The 19,164-nt window shown below is 46.5% G+C and overlaps 2 protein-coding genes across 5 annotated transcripts in view; one reads left to right on the plus strand and one right to left on the minus strand.

Moving 5' to 3' along the window:
• Positions 1-6,184, minus strand: part of UHRF1 (ubiquitin like with PHD and ring finger domains 1) — a 46,185-nt gene extending 40,001 nt beyond the window's left edge. For 2 of the 4 annotated variants that reach the window (XM_039516113.1, XM_039516111.1), the window contains exons 1-2: positions 6,021-6,183; positions 3,146-3,314 (exon numbers count right to left, since the gene is read on the minus strand). In XM_039516113.1, coding sequence (XP_039372047.1) covers positions 3,146-3,304 — 159 coding nt within the window. In that variant the 5' untranslated portion in view covers positions 3,305-3,314; positions 6,021-6,183. Of the gene's footprint in view, positions 1-3,145; positions 3,315-3,726; positions 3,934-6,020 lie in introns of those variants that run through there. The other 2 variants (XM_039516112.1, XM_039516114.1) reach the window with 2 other exon arrangements.
• Positions 6,185-7,875: 1,691 nt separating this feature from the next.
• On the plus strand, positions 7,876-16,498 carry ARRDC5 (arrestin domain containing 5). Its single transcript, XM_039516115.1, has 3 exons — positions 7,876-8,207; positions 11,337-11,548; positions 15,910-16,498. The coding sequence occupies exons 1-3, from the start codon at positions 7,955-7,957 to the stop codon at positions 16,390-16,392; spliced, it is 948 nt and encodes a 315-aa protein (XP_039372049.1). The 5' UTR covers positions 7,876-7,954; the 3' UTR covers positions 16,393-16,498.
• Positions 16,499-19,164: the final 2,666 nt, after the last annotated feature.

Here is a 19,164-nt window from a genome sequence, read left to right on the forward strand (position 1 = left end):
AACTGCCTTTTTCTTACAAGTACTCTTTGACCAACTAAAATAGAGCTGTCCTACTTTGGATAAACACCAAGATGCTGAACCAGGATTAAGAATAAATCTGGATTTTAGACAGCAGACAACTCCTAGATTTCATTTATTTATTCAGTCATCTACTTCACAACAGCGGTCTGTTTTCAGCTATTTGCACAAAGTACTTACATGCAATGTGTGTGCACAACTGCAGACATTACAACATGTATGTGACTCCACAGACAGAGGTAGATATGAAAAATGAAAGATGACAGCCCCACTAGCGAAGTCCAGGAATAATGTCCTAGTGAGAAGCCCAGTTTCTAGAAAAGGTATTAGAATGTCTCCTAGGGCACTCTCACTGAACGATGTTCAGGGGCTCCATACTTTTTATTTAAAATGTCAACTTCTAAGCACTCCCCAGACTACTATGATGGTGGAGAGATTCTCCACACTCCCACACCCTTTATATCCTACCACCAAATGAACTGAACATCTGACTTAGCTGCAGTTCATAGCTTTCTCAAGCAAAGCAACATGAAACTGATGAGTGACATTTCCACTACCACCCATCAGATTCTAATTAGCAGTAATGAAATTATCCAGAATTAACTGATTAAGTTCTGAACAACAAGAGGCACTGACCTGTCTGCCTGCAGACTCAGGAAAACACTACAGCCAATTAATTTTCTTCACAATCAATCATCAAAAATCTTAGGACTTGCCCATACATGAACATTATTCCAGAATAAGATAAAGTGTGAATTTAAAAATGAGTATCTATTTCTGAATAACTCCATGTCTGGACACATTTATTCGAGAACAGCAAACTAATCCAGAAGAGGGCACTCTTATGCTGATATAAGTGTGTCCACATATCGAGCTGTTTCTGAATAGCTCAATGTGTTGACAAGTCCTTGGATCAGTCTGTAAATCATACTTCACCATCATACCTATACAGTTAAACTGATTGAAGATTAAGTTTAGGGGAGTTAAGACAAGTTATGCTCTAATTGGACAATGGTTCATATTGAGCAGACCACAACTATGTTCCCTACCCTCTTTGACCATATATGTGTGTGTGTACACATTATATAGATATAACTGAACAAAAATTGAAAAACACACAGCTTGTGAAAATGACTATTAAAACCAACACTGACTGTATATGGGAGTATCCCCTAAGTTTACAGCAAGTACAGCCAAGCACCATCCCTCATGGAACATCCCAAACACAAAGTAGAGAAATGTGTAAGAAAAAGAAAAAAAAAATCACTAGATGGCAGCATAATCCATAGTTTTAAAAACAAAACTATTCCAGCTGACACCTGACAAAACTTGCCATTGTACTTCTCCAGTTTGAATCACTATATTCTACTCAAATGCGCTGTTTAACCAGCCCCTTTGTCTTTACACTAATTCCTTGGTCTGCTCTATTAACAGACATACTGCCAGAACTAGTCACTTCTGCTAAGCCACAAACCCACCCTGTTAACACCCAATACCATGTGGTTCTCACTCATGAGAGCGAAAGAAAGGTAAATTCTTCCCTGCACATAACCACCATCTTTTCAATAGATCTTTGCCAGCACTGCATTCAAGCCACAAAGATGGTAAACAACGGGCTGGGGGGGGGGGGAGCGGGAGGAACCATACCCCTAATCGCAGGGAGGCTCTCTCATATACTAAGATATACTATTCCCTTTACATAGTAATGCTCAAGGCTCACATAGACTATGTCTTCACCACATAAAAGCTGTGCTTGATTTACCCAGGGTACAATCTGGACTGATTAACAGCTTTATCCCCTCAGTTCTCCAAACTGGGGTGCCTTTTATATGCTTCACTGTGAAGGTTACCATTCCTAGTCTCCTCACACACAGCCTCCAGCATGTAAATTACTCCCAATTATACTGTACGAGTGCTATAGCTAGCCACTTATGAATTACACTGCGGAGCAACACCAGCAAACTCCCAGTCCCGGATTTTCCCCCAGCTCTCTCCTGGACAATACAAGCTCATATAAAGTCCATAATTTTATTAATAGAAAACAATGTGCACAAATCATGTTATCCCAAATGGAGTTTCCCCAAACACACTGGTTTAGATAAAACAACAAAAAAAAGTTTATTAACCACAAAAGATAGGTTTTAAGTGAGGACAAGTAACAAGGCATAAAAGTTAGAATTGATTAAAAGAAAATAAATGTAAAATGCAACTAATGCCTAACTTAACAAGCTAAGTGAATTCAAAGCAAAGGTCTCTCTCACTACATGTTCTAGCAGTCTTACTAGCTGAATTCTTTCAGTCAGGATCCCTTCCCCAGTCCAAAACGGTTTCCCTTGTTCTTCAGGTGTTGTGGATCCCACAGCTAGAGAAAGGGAGGAATAACTTGGGGCATCTCCTCTCCCCTCTTATAGTTCTCTCTCTTCGAGAAAGAAAGACTTTGTCTCCATAACCTCAGCTGGAGATCTATCTGGACAGGAACTCCCAGCTGTTTTGTCATGATTTAGATTTTCACCCACATCCTCTTCCCTGCCAAAGAACAGCCACATAACCAGGTGATGGTCCTTTGTTGACACCTGATTTGTGGCTGCTCCTCTCAGACATGGAACATGTCTTAGTAACTCCATACAGAGGAATCCTATAACTTTACATGCAATGTTGCCACAAGTTTTAACAGGACAACAATAATAATCAGCACATTATGAGTTTTCAAATGATATCTCACGGGGTATACTTTGTACAAAATGCGTCATAGTTCTGTAAAAGGGTGAATTATGGGGTACAGGCTGTCACAACGTTAACACTATTTTTTTAGTGAATTCAAAGCCACAGTGCTTTGCCAACATAAACATCAGAAGAGCAAGAGGAGATGTGAATGAATGTTAAAGTAATGACTTGTATTGTACTGTACTATTTGGTCACTCCAGTGGGGTGGGAACATCTAACACTACCCTTAGACTTGTTACTTTCTTTGATCACAGTTTAAGGCGGATTCCTTGTCTGATGTCATGCAGCCCAGGGGATAGAGAAGGTGGGAGTTTCACCCCACTCGCTATGGGGAGGGGAATGTGAGGTGGGTTTTTTGCAGGGTGCCGATTCATTACATTAAGAAAGGGAACAGCGCAGGTACCTGTTTGCCCCGGTAGAAGAGCCTCTGCCTGTCAGGTTCCACGCCATCGCCGAACACCTCGTGTATCCTCAGCCGCAGCTCCTCCACCTTGGTGAGTTTGGAGAGCGAGTCCACCCGGTGGGTCTCCTTGCCATCCATGGTGCGCACCTGGATCCACATGGTGGCGGCTCTGCCAAGGAAGAAGGGGGAGCGGGTGACTCACCTAGCAACAGGGATGTCCCAGGATGGGGGGGGGGCGGGTCTAGGGCTGGTTCCACACCCAGATCCTGCAGGCAGACCCCCCCCTCCCCCTCCTGGGGGCAGCTCTCCGCGAGACTGCGCTGCAGGGGGCCGTTTAACTCCCCCCCTCCCGCGCTAAGGGACCATTCCGCCTCAGCCCTTCCCACCCCGGCCGGCCGGACACCCCCAGCGCCGGAAACCGGCCCCCAGCCCCCGAGCTCTCCCCAAGGCGGACATCCCGCTACCCCAGCCGGCCACCCCCGCTGCGGGAGGCAGCCCTCACCCCAGGCCCGGCCAGACACCACCCTGAACCCACCCCGGCCCCCTCACCCCGGCCGCTCGCTCCGTTCCCAAACGCCCACCTCAGTCCCAAGTTGGGGGCCAGCCAGCGGGGGCGACGCTCGGTCTTCAGCCACCGAATCAATGAGACCTCTCACCCTAACCCTCCCTCCGCTCCGAGGGACCCGCCCTCTCCTCCCAAACTATTGGCTCACAGCCGGCCGGCCTCAACGCCGATTGGCCCACGGTCTAAACGCCCGCCCCTCCCCGCAACCTAGCCCATTAGGCTGCGCCAGGCCATCCGTCTCCCTCCTCGCGGGCAGGCGCCGCGCGCCAACTGTATCTCGCGCCACAATTGAAACGCTCTCTTAAATCTCGCGGAGCTTCCCCCCCCCGACTACAAACATCTCGCGTGGTTATGTAAATAACAGAAGACAGCTGCCAGGTTTTTTAAAGGGGCAGGTCTAAAGGGTCAGCGAGAAGGGGTGCAAGAGCCTGGCCCGTGGAATAGGCAACCAGAGATGCCACTGAGGGTGCAAATCTCTCTCCCCCACGCGCCCTTTATATTTTGCAACGTTCCTTTCCAAATTGCCATAGGCTGACAATTAATTTGTCTTGTGCAAATCCAATTTCCTCCACCACCACCCCCAAAAAGCCCATATAGTATATAGGTTAAGAATGAACAAGTGGAAGATTCAGAAGGCCTGTTCCCACGTTTGCATCTCAGGGACCAGTGCATAGGAACTCTGTGTCCATTGTAGCTTGCACTTAGGATGAGGGGAAACTTGTTTGCATATTCAGTGGCAGCATATGGTGAATGTGGTCAGCAGTCCTCCAAGTGCATGCAGAGACCACAAAAGCTGTGCTGCCGCCAGCTTCAGTAATTCTATTTCTAGCGGCAAGGGAGGCCTTTTAAAACACCTACATACTATCAGGGAGTACTTGCGGGGGTGGGGACAGGGGAATGCAAACTGGACATTTGAGGGTAGTCTATGGCGATCTGCAAATCCTCTTCAAGGAAGTAGGGAGTTAGGGAAGTAGAAAGAGGTGATATGTGCGGTTTAAATTTTAGAACCTGAGAACAGCAGGACACCTTTGTTAACAGTAAGTTGGTCCCTCCGTGAACTTGGGAGGGAGTTCCGTGTTTGTCATTCACTGCCAATAACATGTAGACCCAGAGAGCTCTCTCCAAGTACAACCAGAGCTCAAATCACAGGCAAGCTCTCAATGCCACCCGGGAATAGGGCATTTTAAACTTTCAATTGTTTTAGCTTTATTTATTTATTTTCTCAGGGGGGAGTTATTTCCAAGTTGTGCATGCAATGGCAACCCAGTACAATCTGCAAACCCACCCGGCAGCAGGAACGGAGTGTTCACTTTCTGAAAGGCTGAAGACTCTACCAGCTGGTTACCTAAACCTATTATCCTCTCTAAAAATAGGCTTTAAAAATAAAAACCGATTGCACTCTCCAGACGGCCTTCCCATTGCATTTCAGGGCTGAGGCACAGAGAACTTGTACTTGGAGATGGGGAAAGGCAGAATCCGTTTATTATGCCATACCTGGGAGCACACAATTTCTAACTCTACTGACATACCATGAACCAGTTAGAGTCTGCGGGTAAGGGAGTGAGCTGGGGAAAAGACAGACTGCTTAAAAGACGGGGACTGTCTCTACTGTGTGTGTATCCACCGTTTGCACAGCCCACAGCAGATGCTCCTTGTACGAGCAAGATCCCATCTTCTAAACATCGACATTATAAACACCCTGCGAATCTCAAAATGTCTCCCTGCCCGTTGGCATTTGCTGCTATAGCAAGGCACTTTTTTGGCATAGGCTTGCCCTCTGTCTGTTTGCACTTGGGAGGCGGGCTCAGGGGATCCCCTGCTTCCTAGCTGCTGTCAGTGAATAAGCAATCTGCAAATGGCTCCTCCCTTTTACAACAAACTTTAAAAAAAATGCAAAAAAAAAAAACCCTTAAGTTGCTCCGTTCCGCGTTGGTATTTCATAAGGGGTAGGGGCACCAGGACTTTTGCAATGACTGGATCTCATACTTGAGCAACTTTCCTATAGGATACCACTGATGAGATAACCTCCCCCCTCCCTCCTTATCGCTATAAATAACCTTTTACAAAGAAATGTAACAGTCACCCTACAACATCTGCTACAGGTTACATCCCAGCTGGGACAGCTACAGGACCTCCGATGTTTGCAAAGACTTGGTTTCTGCGTGGGGGGGGGGGAGGCAAAGAGTCTCCCATTTGCCACAGGCTGCCCCCCGCTCACGCTGCAAACCCCTTTCCTGCAAATAAGGAATTGCCATCTTCACCCCCGCCCCCCCAGCCAGCCCCACTGCGGGACCACCGCGAGACACTCACCTTTCGCAATGGGGTGGGAGATTGGGGAAGGGCGCGCGCGCGTGTGCAAGCGATGCTCCGGCCGCTCCTGGACTCAGTGCAATGCCACCGGATCTAGTGCAAGGGGCTGCCAAGGAAGCGCCAGGAGCCGGAGCCGCTCGCCCCAGCTTCCCCCCGCAGCGACTGCTACCGCCCGCGAACCCGGCGGCTGGCTTTGGAGTTTGGCGCGGAAAAGCCCGGGGTGGGGCGGGCTCCTGCCGATTGGTAGCTGGTGGCGGGAATGAGGAAGACGGGGAGGAGCCCACGGCCGGCCCGGGGAACCCGGGGGCGGGGGGAGGGTTGCTGCTGCAGCGCCCTGCTTGCACCGCACTGCAGCGAGGGGGGTGCACCCTGCATGCCCGGGTGGGGAGGGCGCCGTGTGGGTGCGCTGGGAGGCGGGGTAGAGGGACGGTGCCGCTGCATCCCGCCTGGGGCTTGCTTTGTTCCCAGCCTTGCCAGTCCGATTCAAGAGGCATGAGCCCCTGGGGGGCTGAGGCTCATTCCAGCCCGGCTTTGGAAGCGGTGAGCTCTCTCCCGTGGACGGTAAAATGCCCACAACTCCTTCCACCTCAGCCCTCTTCAGCGCCACCTCCCGAGAGAAATCGCTGCGTAGGAGACCGCTGCCTCCTCCGGGGTGGAACAGGGGGGAAGTTTAACAGCGCACAGCCAGGCCGCACAACGGGGCCGGGAGTTTCTAGGCAATGAACCACAGGAGAGGATAGGACTAGTTCACAATCAGAAGGGTCATCCGAGGTAACGGCCTATGGAGCAACCATCTCCCGTCCATTACACTTTGAACTCCATCCCCCTTGCTTCCAATGTATTGTGATGACAAATGTTGACCTGTCACCCCTGCCCTAAGCTACAGGTCTACCCTCCTGGGGAAAACACCTGATGGATTCCCTTTCCCAACTTCCGGTCTCCTCTGCAAGGACAGCCAGTCAGAGCTGCTGCCCCTGGCAAGCAGAACTCTCCCCTTCCCCTCAGGTACCACAGGAGATTGGAGGCAAGGAGCTTCTGGACACATATCATTTCCACAAAAAGCAGAGGGGTAAGGAGAAGAGCGAGCCCAGCAGCTCAGAGCGGGCTCTGTTCCTTCCATCCATGAAGATCTCTCTGAAGCGCACATCTTTGATATCATGCACTCTCTCTCCTTTACTCAGCTCATCTCCCAGGATAACAGTTTAGCAAAAGAAATCAAGGCATCAAAAGCAGTTAAACACGTGACCAACTTGAAGCACGTGCTTCGTTGCTTTCCTGAAGCAGGGCCAGTGCCTGCAAGAAAAGTTGGTCTGCAGGCAAAAGCCCAGCTCTTCCCCTGTGGCTCATAAAAAGCGCAAGAAATATGGAGCATTACTCAAAGTCTGAAACAAAGGGTAGCAGAACAATGGACCTCTCAGCAGACAGATTCCTCGTGACGCCTCATAAGACACTTGCTGACAAAAAGTAATGCATGCAAGCACCAAGGAAACTTGGCAAAGATGAGCAAGTGCCCTCCCCTGATGGCCATGACCCCTCAAACTGTCTTCCTGAAGTGTCCCCTCTCTCTAAGGAATAATCAAATCCCTAAAAGAGTCTCGGGAATCACAAGACTGGGGTCCTAGTCTCTGTTTTCCCTCCCAGTCTTTGTCTTGTCTATTTAGAATGTATATTTGGCCCCAGCACAATGGGACACTGCTCTCAGTTGGGGCCACCAGGCACTACCATAATACAACACTAAATAATAAGGACCTCAAAAACATCATGAATGGGGCAAATCCTGAAAGCTGCAGGGCACCTGGCACTGCTATCAAAGCCAAGCAGAACTGCAGATGCTCAGCACCCACTGTAAGTGCAGTGATGTCACAAACCTTTGACATCACAGACGTGCAGATCCTGAGGAAGCACAGACAAGAGCTGGCTTCTGTTCTTCCCCGATGTCGGTGGTGAAATCGATTAGCCTGGTGCTGCCTGAAGAAAAGGTGTATTTGGCAGGGTCCAGCGTAGCTGGCCAAGTGATTCTGACCCTTAACAACTCTTTGATCAACCCCATAGTGAAGGTAGAGCTCGTGGGAAGAGGCTATTTGGAGTGGAATGAAGAGACTAATGCTGACAAGGATTACAGCAGAGACATTACCTGCAATAACAAGGCTGACTACGTCAATAAAACAAAGACATTCTATATAGAGGGTAAGGAATTGGAACCATAGAGGTCAAAGAACACAGAGTAAAACCTCACTAATTTTGCACTCGTGAACACAGGAATTGCCATATCGGATCAGATCAGTGATCATTCTAGCCCTGTATCCTGTCATTACCCCAACTACTTAAGAGGAAAATGCAAGAAACACTTCATTAGGCAGTTATGTGATAACCTGCCCACAGGAAGTATTTCTTCCTAACCCTTATTGATTAGAGGTTCGCTTAAGCCCTGCAGCAAGAAGCTAAACTTCAGGCACTTTTTAAAAAAAATATGTAATTTTAAATTCTGGATGATCTCATCATCCATGTAACAGTCCAGTCCCTTTTATTCTCTCTGAACTCTTGGCTTCCATGAGGGCTTTATTTATTTGGATTTACATTTTTTAAAAAGTGTAAATGAAAAATGGTGGTAATGGATATCCCAAGGTTAGTTCTGTGTTTGTGCAGAAAAAGTATTTCCTTTTATCAGTTTTAAATTTGCTCCCTTTCAATTTCTGGGAATGTCCCCTTGTCCTTGTATTAGGAGAAAAGGAAAACAGGAGACCTAAGGTGAATGATTGTATTTTGCACATCAGAGCCAGTTTGAGACACCTTACTCTCACTTAGTAGTAGTTTACACCATGCATAGTCCCATTGAAATCTAAGGATTTATTTGTGGCATAAGGTACCACTCAGTGTGACTAAAGGAATCACAATCTGTCCCATAGTAAGTGTGTATACATATAGTCACAGTAATGCATCACTAAGACCTTGTCTAAACTAGAAAGGGGTTTCTGGTATAGTTATATCAATATAGCTATATCAGCAAAATCCTCTAGAGTGAACACATTTATACTGGGATAAAAGTGATTATACCAGTATAACATATGCCAGTTCTCCCAGTCAGTATAATCTGTAATAGCATAAGCACAACTATACCAGTATAACCGCATCTACTCTAGGACTTTTAGTGGTATAACTATGCAGGTAAAGAATCACACCCCTAAATGACATACAGCTATGCCAGTAAAACCTCTAAGGCCTGGTCTACGCTAAAAAAATAGGTCAGCATAACTACATTGTTCAGGGCTGTGAAAAATCCACAGCCCTGAGTGACGTAGTTAAACCAATGAACCTAAGTCCCCGTATAGACACCGCTAGGTTGACAGAAGAATTCTTGCACTGACCTAGCTACCACCTCTCGGGGAGGTGGATTACCTATGCTGACAGGAGAATCCCTCCTCTCGGTGTAGGTAGTGTCTACACTAGGGGTTCTCAACCTATTTATCACGGAGCTGCATATGGAGCTTTATCATGTGTTATGTGGGCCACATCCACACTATATATATACTACCTGTATGGCCCTGAGGATGTCACATGGGCTGCAGCTATGCACTGATTGGGTTGCAAGCAGCCCCCAGGCCAGGGGTTGAGAACCACTGGTCTACAATGAAGAACTAGGATGCAGCTGTACCACTGTAGGATTTTAAGTGCAGACGAGTTTTAAGTGTAGACCAGGTATCAATGTACTTTGTTCATTTATTTTGTCAGCTGTCATTTTTCATTTATTTATGTGCTGATAAGTGTACCACAGTACATTTTATAAAAATAATGAAGTCTTGATAATATGAGACCTCACTACGGCTTATGCTGTTATATCCTCGCTGAGAGGCAGGGAAGTTATGAGCTACACAGAGGAGGTAAATGAAAATTAGTCGGGGTCTTACTGTGTTTTTATATACACAATTAGTTAACCCCCAATGTTTACAGGAATATAAAAGCAGTGGGTTGTGAACAACTCCTACATAAAAAGAACAGGAGTACTTGTGGCACCTTAGAGACTAACAAATTTATTTCAGCATGAGCTTTCGTGAGCTACAGCTCACTTCTTCGGATGCTACATAGTTAAGAGTTGAAGGTTAGGCTGCATGTCAATGCATTAAATCTTGAATTTGACCTATGACCTCCAATGGTCAGACTTCAACTCCTCCTAGAGTATTAGGATTTAAAGGCTATGCCCCACCGGAAAGGTCATTTTTCCTACATGTGCAATCAAGTCTTGGATTTGACCTATTAGCTCTCACCATGGCAAGTAAATTCCTCCTACAAGTCGAAAGTTGTGCTAGGTGTTATTGTAAATCTAGGGTGAAATTATCTTTCCGATATTTAGCATAATAGTAACAAGCAATGCTTCTATCACACTTTTCAACTCTGTATCTAAAAGGCCAAATGTTTCAAAATTGGGGGCCTAAAGGCAGGCACGTAAATCCATATTTAGTCTCCTAAATAAACAGCCGGATTTTCAGAGATACTAAGAAACCACAACTCTCAAGGTTTCTTTCACAACATTTACCAGCAGTCCTATACCAGTATAATTATATCACTGTAGCTATGCAGTATAACTCCCTATGTTCACATTCTCTTTGAGGATTTAGAGTGCCTTTTTCAGTTTAGCTTATGTCTCTTTAGAAGCGGTTTAAACTAAACTGGGGGAAAAAAAGGCATTCTAAATGCCAAAAGAGTACATGTATGTGGGGGGATTATATCAGAAAGATGGTCTTATCAGTTCAAAGTGAGACACGGCCAACTTTAGCTCGGTGTGAGCAGGAAACTTCTCCATTAAATTAAATGTAATTGCACCTGCTTACATTACAAACTGAATTTAAGAAAAAGGCAGAAGCAGAGACACTGAAATGATTTTCCATGGCCTTGCATCTTGTGTCATTCACATTAATGCAAAGCGAAAGTAAAATATTATCACTGGTGCAAGTGATCTGATAGCAATTTTACCCCTACTTTGCACGGGTGTAACTGAAAACACAAAAAGCCAGGCTGTGGAGAATTAGGCTCTGTGAGGGTTTGTTGTATCCAGTGACACCAGTAAAGGAGAAGTAGATATTCATTCCACTGCCTGATTTCTGTAGGGTTTAAAAGCTGCTGAGCACCCTTCATGCCTAGTGACCACATTCAAAGTTCAGGGTGCTCAGCATTTGGCAGGAGCAGACCCTTAACAATAATTTGCAAGCAGTTGTGGGTTGCTCTCCTCATTAAAAAAATTCCATCGAGAACGCAAGGCAGGCCATAAATAAGAGGTGATCTTTTAGCTCGGTAAGTGAGGGAGTGTCATTTGGCTTTCAGGTAACTGGCTGGCTTCAGGCACCCACATCTTTGACTTCCATTTCAACTTACCTGACAGACTTCCATCGACATTCACCAGCAACATAGCCCGTGTCTCCTACTTCCTCAAAGCCTCCTGCGCCACCCGAGAGCTCATCTTAGCCAAGCAGAAGAAATATTTACTGGTGCAAGGGACCTCCTCTAGCCTCCCGACAAATAAAATAGAATCCCAGGTAAGGTAAATAGAGAATATTCGTCCTGTGACAGGAGGAGAGAAAAAGAGTGTAAGGGTCCAGTGCTGCTCCCAATGAGGTCTAGCTAGCTATTTCTGCCAGGCCCATCCCCATGGTGTTGGAGCGCCCTTACAAAACTACGTAAGTCCAGACAGATGGTCTACATACAGATCCTACAATTGTCTCCTCTCTCCCCTTTTCCAAAGACATGTAGTTTGGCCTACAAGGCGCTTTGGAGAGCAAAACCAGGACTTGGGCGCTGGTTCAAACAAATATGGGGACCCACAGTAAAGCCACCTGAATCAGGGGCCGTGCACTCCAAGGGCATGGCTACATGCTGTACCATGTGCGACTTTAAGTACATCGGTACACTTAAAGCGGTACACTCCAGCCCCACCCCAAAGAGGATGCAGTTACCCTGGTATAAAGATGCTTAACAATAAAAGTCACACCCCTGACGGACCTTGTTATCCTGGTACAAAAGTAGTGTGCAGGCCAAGCCTAAGAGTCAGTGCATGACCTTCTCCCACCTAATTGCTCGGCCTTGTCAGCTAAGGGGATGCAATTCCATGGATAGTAAAGGGTAGCAATAGGATAGCAGGTATGTTTGTGGAGGGCAGTTGGGGAATTAGTGGCTGGAAGTTTCCTATTAAAGAGGAGAATAGGGGAAATAGGAGATGTGCTTCAACAGAGCCAGGGTGAAAGGAGGAGACACCTTGATTCCTCAGGGCTCCACATCAAGTGACACTGTAAAAGGAAAATGTCATCCTCACATTTCAGTCCATCCCACAGGGATCCCCGTGACTCTAGGCTTGGTAGCATCATTTGCTTCAGCCCCACCAGGGCTTTCTAGCCTAATCTGATATTCAACTGGCAGCCAGTGAAGAGATGGAGCACTGGAGTAATGTGGTCTCATTAGCCCACCTTGGTCAACAGATGTGCTGCAGGTGTTCCCTGTGGCTTCTTTCTCAAGCGTACAGGCTGAACTTTCCTGATATTTATAGGGAAGTTTAAAAAAAGAACAGGCATTGGGGGAAAAAGAACTTCCAGGCCTTTTCTCTATATCATAAAGCAGAAAAAAATCCATACAACCATTATCTGTTTCCTTTGAAGATCATTGTTAAAATTACAATGATTTAATCAACAGAAACACTGGAATTAAATTTTGCATCTACTTGGCTATATTACTAAGAGGAGCCAATAAGCATCATCAGATGCATCTTGAATAATTATCAGTAATAATGCAGAAAAGCAGAAGTGTTCAATAAATATTTCTGTTCTTTATTTAGGAAACAAACAGACGATGTAGTCATGTCATATATGATGATGACACTCCTTCCACTAGTATCTCAGAATGGTGTTAAACAGTAGCCACTATAGTTAGATATTTAGCAGGTCAAGACAGCAGGTCAAAATAACTTGCCTCCAAGAGTTTTATAAGAGTTGGCTGAGGAGCTCGCTGGCCCATTAATGTTGATTTTCATTAAATCTTGGAACACTGGGGATATTCCAGAAGATTGGAAGAAAGCTAATGTTGTGCCAATATTTTAAATGGGAAAAGGGGATGACCCGGGTAATTATAAGCCTGTTAGTCTGACATCAGTCTCAGGCAAGATAATGGAATGGTTAATACAGGACTCAATTAATACAAAAATTAAAGGTGGATAATACAATTAATGCCAATCACCAGGGGTTTATGGAAAACAGACCCTGTCAAACTAACTTGATATATTTTTGATGAGATTACATATTTGGTGATAAAGCCAATAATGTTGATGTCACATACTTAGACTTCTGTAACTCATTTGACTAGGTACCACATGACATTTTGATTGAAAATCTAAACAATATGAAATTAGCATGGCTCATATTAAATGGATTAAAAACTAGTTAACTGATAGGTCTCAAAATGTAATTGTAAACAAGGAAGCATCATGTAAGGGGTGGGTTTCTAGTGGAGTCCTGCAGGGATCAGTTTTTGGCCCTATACTATTTAATATTCTTGTCAATGACCTGGAAAAAACATAAAATCATCACTGATAAAGTTTGCAGATGACACAAAAATTGGGGGAGCGGTAAATACTGAAGAGGACAGGATTGCTTGGTAAGCTAGGTACAAGCAAAACAGTATGTGTTTTAATATAGCTAAATGTAATTGTATACATCTAGGAACAAAGAATACAGACCATACTTACAGGATGAGGTACTTTATGTTGGGAAGTAGTGACTCTGAAAAAGATTTGGTGGTCCTGGTGGAGAATCAGCTGAACATGAGCTCCTGGGTGCAATGCTATGGCCAAAATAGCTAATGTAATCCTTGGATGCATAAACAGGGGAATCTCAAGATGGAGTATAGAGGTTATTTTACTCCTGACAATGGTGCAGTTGCCACTAGAATACGCTGTCCAGGTCTGGTGTCCACAATTCAAGAAGGATGTTGATAAACGGGAGAGAGTTCAGAGAAGAGCCACGAAAATGAGTAAAGGATTAGAACACATGCCTTATAGTGATAAGTAGATTGAGCTGCTTGAGTCTATCTTAACAAAGAGGAGTTTAAGGGGTGACTTGATTACACATTGTAAGTATCTACATGGGGAACAAATGCATGGAAAGGGCCTCTTCAATACAGCAGAGAAAGGTCTAACACGATCCGAAGGCTGGAAGCTGAAGCTCGGCAAATTCAGACTGTAAATGAGGGATACATTTTCACCAGTGAGGGTCATTATCCCTTGCAACAATTTTCCAATGGTTGTGGTGGATCCTCCATCATTGGCAAATTTTAAATATAGATGGGATGTCTTTTCTAAAAGATGTTCTCTAGGAATTATTCTGGGGAAGTTCTATGGCCTGGGTTATACAGGAAGTCAGAGTAGGTGATCACAATGGTCCCTTCTGGCCTTGAAATCCATGCTCCCTGCAGAGTCAGGAGAAATCTCCCCCTCAGCAACCCTGGTTCCTGGGGCAGCCAGAATCTGTAGAGCCGCTTGAGCCTAGGAGGATGAAATAGCTTCTTTTCAGGAGTGTCAAGTGTCCCTAAGGACGTGGCATAAGGGCAGAAACTGGATTTAACACTAAAGAAGACAAGAGAGTTGATAGTGACTTGAACACCTGAAAGGTGCAGAGAACATTAACGTCCCAGCCAAAATGGTACAGGACAAAAAAGGGACCCTGAATCATTCAGCATCTCAAGGCTTCCAGTACACAGCCTCCTCGCACATCGTTTTCCTCGAACAATAATTATGCACGTTCTTATTTTATGGCTACATTATACATATACCCAGGGATCAGTCTTGAAAATATTACTCGCGTGAGTAGTCCTACTGAACTCAATGGGTAAGTAGAGCTACTCACACGCATCGGGATTAGCCCCTTTGACTGCAAATTCATTATGGTAGAGACTTGGGGCCTGATTCCCATTTACCCTACGGCCCCTTTGCACTGCCAGAGTGGTGTAAAAGGGCCTGAGCGTAAATGAGAATCTGGACCGTAGAGCCAATCTCTGCTCTCTCGCTCTCAGGTGTAAATCAGGATTGACTCTGTTGAAGTCAATGAAATTATGGTAGCGTAAGTGAGCGCGGATTCAGGCCTATGGTCTTTTATTACTTCTCTTGTATTATTGGCAGCCCCCAGCCCCATACACATTTATGGTGTGGTGTAAATACTACAGTGATTCCTAACCTTATTACTATCTTTAGTTGTTTGTTTTAAATGGCATCATCAGCAAAGTCTGCCAGCTTCCTTCCTGACGTGGGCCCCAGGAGATAACACTTCTCTGCCCCCCCAAGGTGGATGACGAGGCTTCATTCATTCTTGTTTGTACCCAGCTCTGAGGTTCGTGGATGGAAGGGGCTAGAGAAGTGTGACTATTCATGTTATTCTTTTGCTTTGGGGCCTGAGCCCTGGAGTGAACTTTGCACTGCATACAATCTGCCTGCGTTCCTGAGACCTAATGCTAATCACTCCATCAAGATGGTGAGAAAACGCTACTTTTAATGGCCTGTTTGTGGCCTTCCCCTGAATTTGGTGTAAATATATATTGTGTGCATTTCCCTTGCTCTCTACTTGATGGAATCAGGACTGCTAAGCTGTGTGTCATATGCCCTGTACTGCTAACAAAAATTCTCCTTTAGCTCAAGTGACAGGGGCCTGTGGAGAAGGATATGAGGTCTATCCTCACTGCTTCTATGAAGTACAAAGGGCCACACATGCTGCATGAAGTTTGGGTGTCTGCAGATTTCTTTTAGTGTGAAGCAGCCTCTGCTCCTGCATCTGCAGTTCCGTGTGTAAGGAACCGAGGCAATCATATTGTATCCTGTGATAGGCACTCACCGTACTCTACCTTCCCCCCCACCCCCATGCAGTACCCTTTGGTGGTGGAAGTCGGCAAGCACATAGCTTATCATTGCTGCTTCAAACACGGCCTCGTCATCCTCCGGATTTCCCTGGAGAAAAACACATTCGCCCCCGGTGAACAAATCATCTTCATGACCGAGATTGACAACCAGACAGGCAGGTCCATCAGGAAGGTGGTTTTTGCCTTGTACTCCATCATCCTCTACTTGGGCTACACCGTCAGGGCAGAACGGCGCTCCTTAGAAGACCGAAACGAAGTGATGAGGCTGGAGTCCAGGACCAAGGCAGCCCCCTTTGAGGTCACAAGGATCACCAGCATGTTCTCCCTGCCCAAGTTACTGTCTGTCAGCAGCATGCTCATAGCCAACGAAATCATGGAAGTCCGGTATGAGCTAATGGGGACAGTTTACCTTCCCTGGTCCATGAACACAATTGTGGCCAAAGTGCCTATCATCATAAGAACCACAGCTGTAGGCATCCCTGAGGACTAGCAGAGGGGTGCAGATCTGCACCAGAAGCAAAGTGACCACGTGTACCTACCCCGCATTTTCAGACGAATCTCTATATGATCCAGGAACAAGTTTGCTGAGGTCCAGATAATAAAGGTTTGCTGTGAAACGCGTGTGTGCCAGCTGCCTCATTTCACAACAGGCCTTTGCACAAGCGGGTTCTGGACAGGGCCGAGATGCCAGAATGAGTCACAAAATGAGGGAGGGTGGGGCTAGCTAAGACCCAAGAGCAGGGTGAGAATACCAAGAGACACTGCCCGCCTCCCAGCTCAGGGCTGCAATGTGCTCTAGTTAGATCAGAGGAATGGTCATCAAGAGACCTGGGTTCTAACCCCTGCTCCGCTGCTAACTCACTGGGTTAGTGACTTTCCTCCTCTGTGCCTCAGGTTCCTGCTCTGTAGAATGAGGATGATACTGGAGCAGATCCACAGGTTCATTCCCCACCCACCCAAGTGTCTTGTGTCATGGTTTGTCTAGAGGCGAGCAGGAAGACCCAGGTCAGTGGCCTGGATCCAGAAGAACAAATACCCTTTAAATAGCTGTCCCCAGGGACACACACACAGTGGGAGCAGAGACAACACCTAAAGGTGTGGAGCTGGCAAGTCCAGGGAAGAATGGAGGAGCAGGTCTGGGTGGAGAGCCAGCAGCAGGGGGCTGGGAACTAGCCAGCCTGCCTGCTAATTGGGTAGCATCAGGGGAGGCTGGGGAAAGAAACCAGGCTGTGTGGGATTGCATGTGGGGCAGAGGCTGGGAAGGCACTAATGAAGCCCCCAGGGTGGGAAGGGGACCAGGCAGCAGGTATACAGGGAGCAAAAGATACATGAGACCCCTCTGCATCTTCTGGTGCAGAAAGGAGGCTGCCAGGCACTGTAGCAATCCCCTAGCCAGGAAAACAATATACGGGCAAGGAGGGAATCTCAGAATTACAGCCAGGTGCTTGACTGCAGTATCCCTACGGCCCTTTGTTTCCAGTTTTTAACCATTTTTACCAGCAAGTTCCCACGTTTTACAAAAGCTGTTATTGGGGTATTCCTGCTTTTCACCCAAATTTTGAACCAGTCCAGTCCAGTCCATGAAAAGACTGAGTAAGTTCAGAACATCCAAGCCACTGCAATAGGTAGATGTGTTTCTGTTAATAATACGTTAGTCTTGGTGTAAATGTGACGCTGTCTGTTAAAGTCGGACAATGTCGTGGGGAAGATGCACACATACAGACATGTGCCTCCCTGTGCACATACTGTTAACGTACAGTTCATGAAACGTATCAGAGCATTAAACTGCTTTTACTTTCAATATGCTTATTTTTCTCTATTTGTTGCTTTTTTTCTGTCCTCACATCCCTCAATACTAACCCTGATATTTACCCAGAAAACTGTGATTTTTTTTTCTTTTTTGGTAATAAAAACTGATCAATTCCCAGGAAATTTTAAACAAAATAAAAATTGAAAATGAAGGCCCTTGAGGTATCCCTCAGGCTTCTTAAGGGACAATAGCACCTTTCTCCCTCAGGCAAAGAGAGCTTGCTGAGACTAAGGCCACCTGGTGGCTAGAGCCCCCCTCGCCAGACTTAACACTACTGCAAAAAAAGACTCCGGCAGCATGAGCTACGCCAGTTCTTAGGGCAGACGGGCAGCTGTGGAGTGGATCCGCTGCTTCTCTGGAGCCTGGAGAGGAGCACTCCTCCCCACTGTGCCCCTGAGGATTCCCAGCAGTACCCAGCGCAGGACTGGGAACTAGAAAGTACAGATATAACCAGTGCCAAGTACAGTTTGTTCTCTCCACCAGGCCAGGCAGGCTGACAACAAGCCGTGGCAGCTCCAGCACTATGTTTAAAGGCTACTGCTCCAGCAAAAATCTCACCTACACCTTTTCCTTTGCTCTGCTCAGGGGTCTGTATACCCGATGTGCTTAGCTATTGATCTGGTTCGGCACAAGGATGCGCCACGCTCTTTCCCCCACAGATGATGGCCTTGGCCAGTAGTCCCCAAAGGAGCGAAGATGCTGCAGAGAGGGTGGGGAATGTTTTTAATCAAGGCTATTAGCTGAAAATATTTCTACAACCTTAGAACCTTTCTACAAAGACGCCTCTGCAGGGGAGAGGAGAGGAACATAAGGAGGTGGAATCCCAAAGCAGCAGGGGAAAGAAGGGTGCAGGAATGATAGCCAGTGTTTTATTAACCCATCACCGCCTGCAAGGGCTGGCAAAGACCTTGTGGGCTGCACCCACCAGCCACGGGTAGTAAATAACGTCATTCCTCAGCTCCTGGAGGAGGGGCACCTGGGCTCTGTGGCACCACGAGTAACCTGAGGGCCATGTTTGATTTATGTGCCATTTAGAAACCAAAGCTAAGTGTTGCCCTCACAAATCATCTTTGCTCCTCCTTGCATCTGCCTTGATAGGCAGCAGAGTTTGCCAGCACAACAAACCTGCGGTGAATCAGTGATGGCTTCCCCACTGCAGTTACGCTGCGCTTGCCACCTTTTAAGACATCCTGGGTCACATGTAACCCTTAGGCTGCAGCACTTCAGGGGCCCTGGTCCCCAGACAGAAGATACTGGGCTACGAGGGTCCACACAGGGAAGGGAGGTGGAGAGAAAGTTGGGGGAGCATACAGCCTAAGGCCCTGATCCTACAAACATTTCTGCATGGCCAGACGCATGCACCTGAATGGAGCCCCACTAACTGGGGCAAATGTGAGTGGGAAACAGGAGATTGTCACTCCAGGGTGGGGGCTCCAGCTGTGAGCTCAGTGC

This window comes from Mauremys reevesii, linkage group 26, assembly GCF_016161935.1.
Source record: "Mauremys reevesii isolate NIE-2019 linkage group 26, ASM1616193v1, whole genome shotgun sequence".
NCBI lineage: Eukaryota > Metazoa > Chordata > Testudines > Geoemydidae > Mauremys > Mauremys reevesii.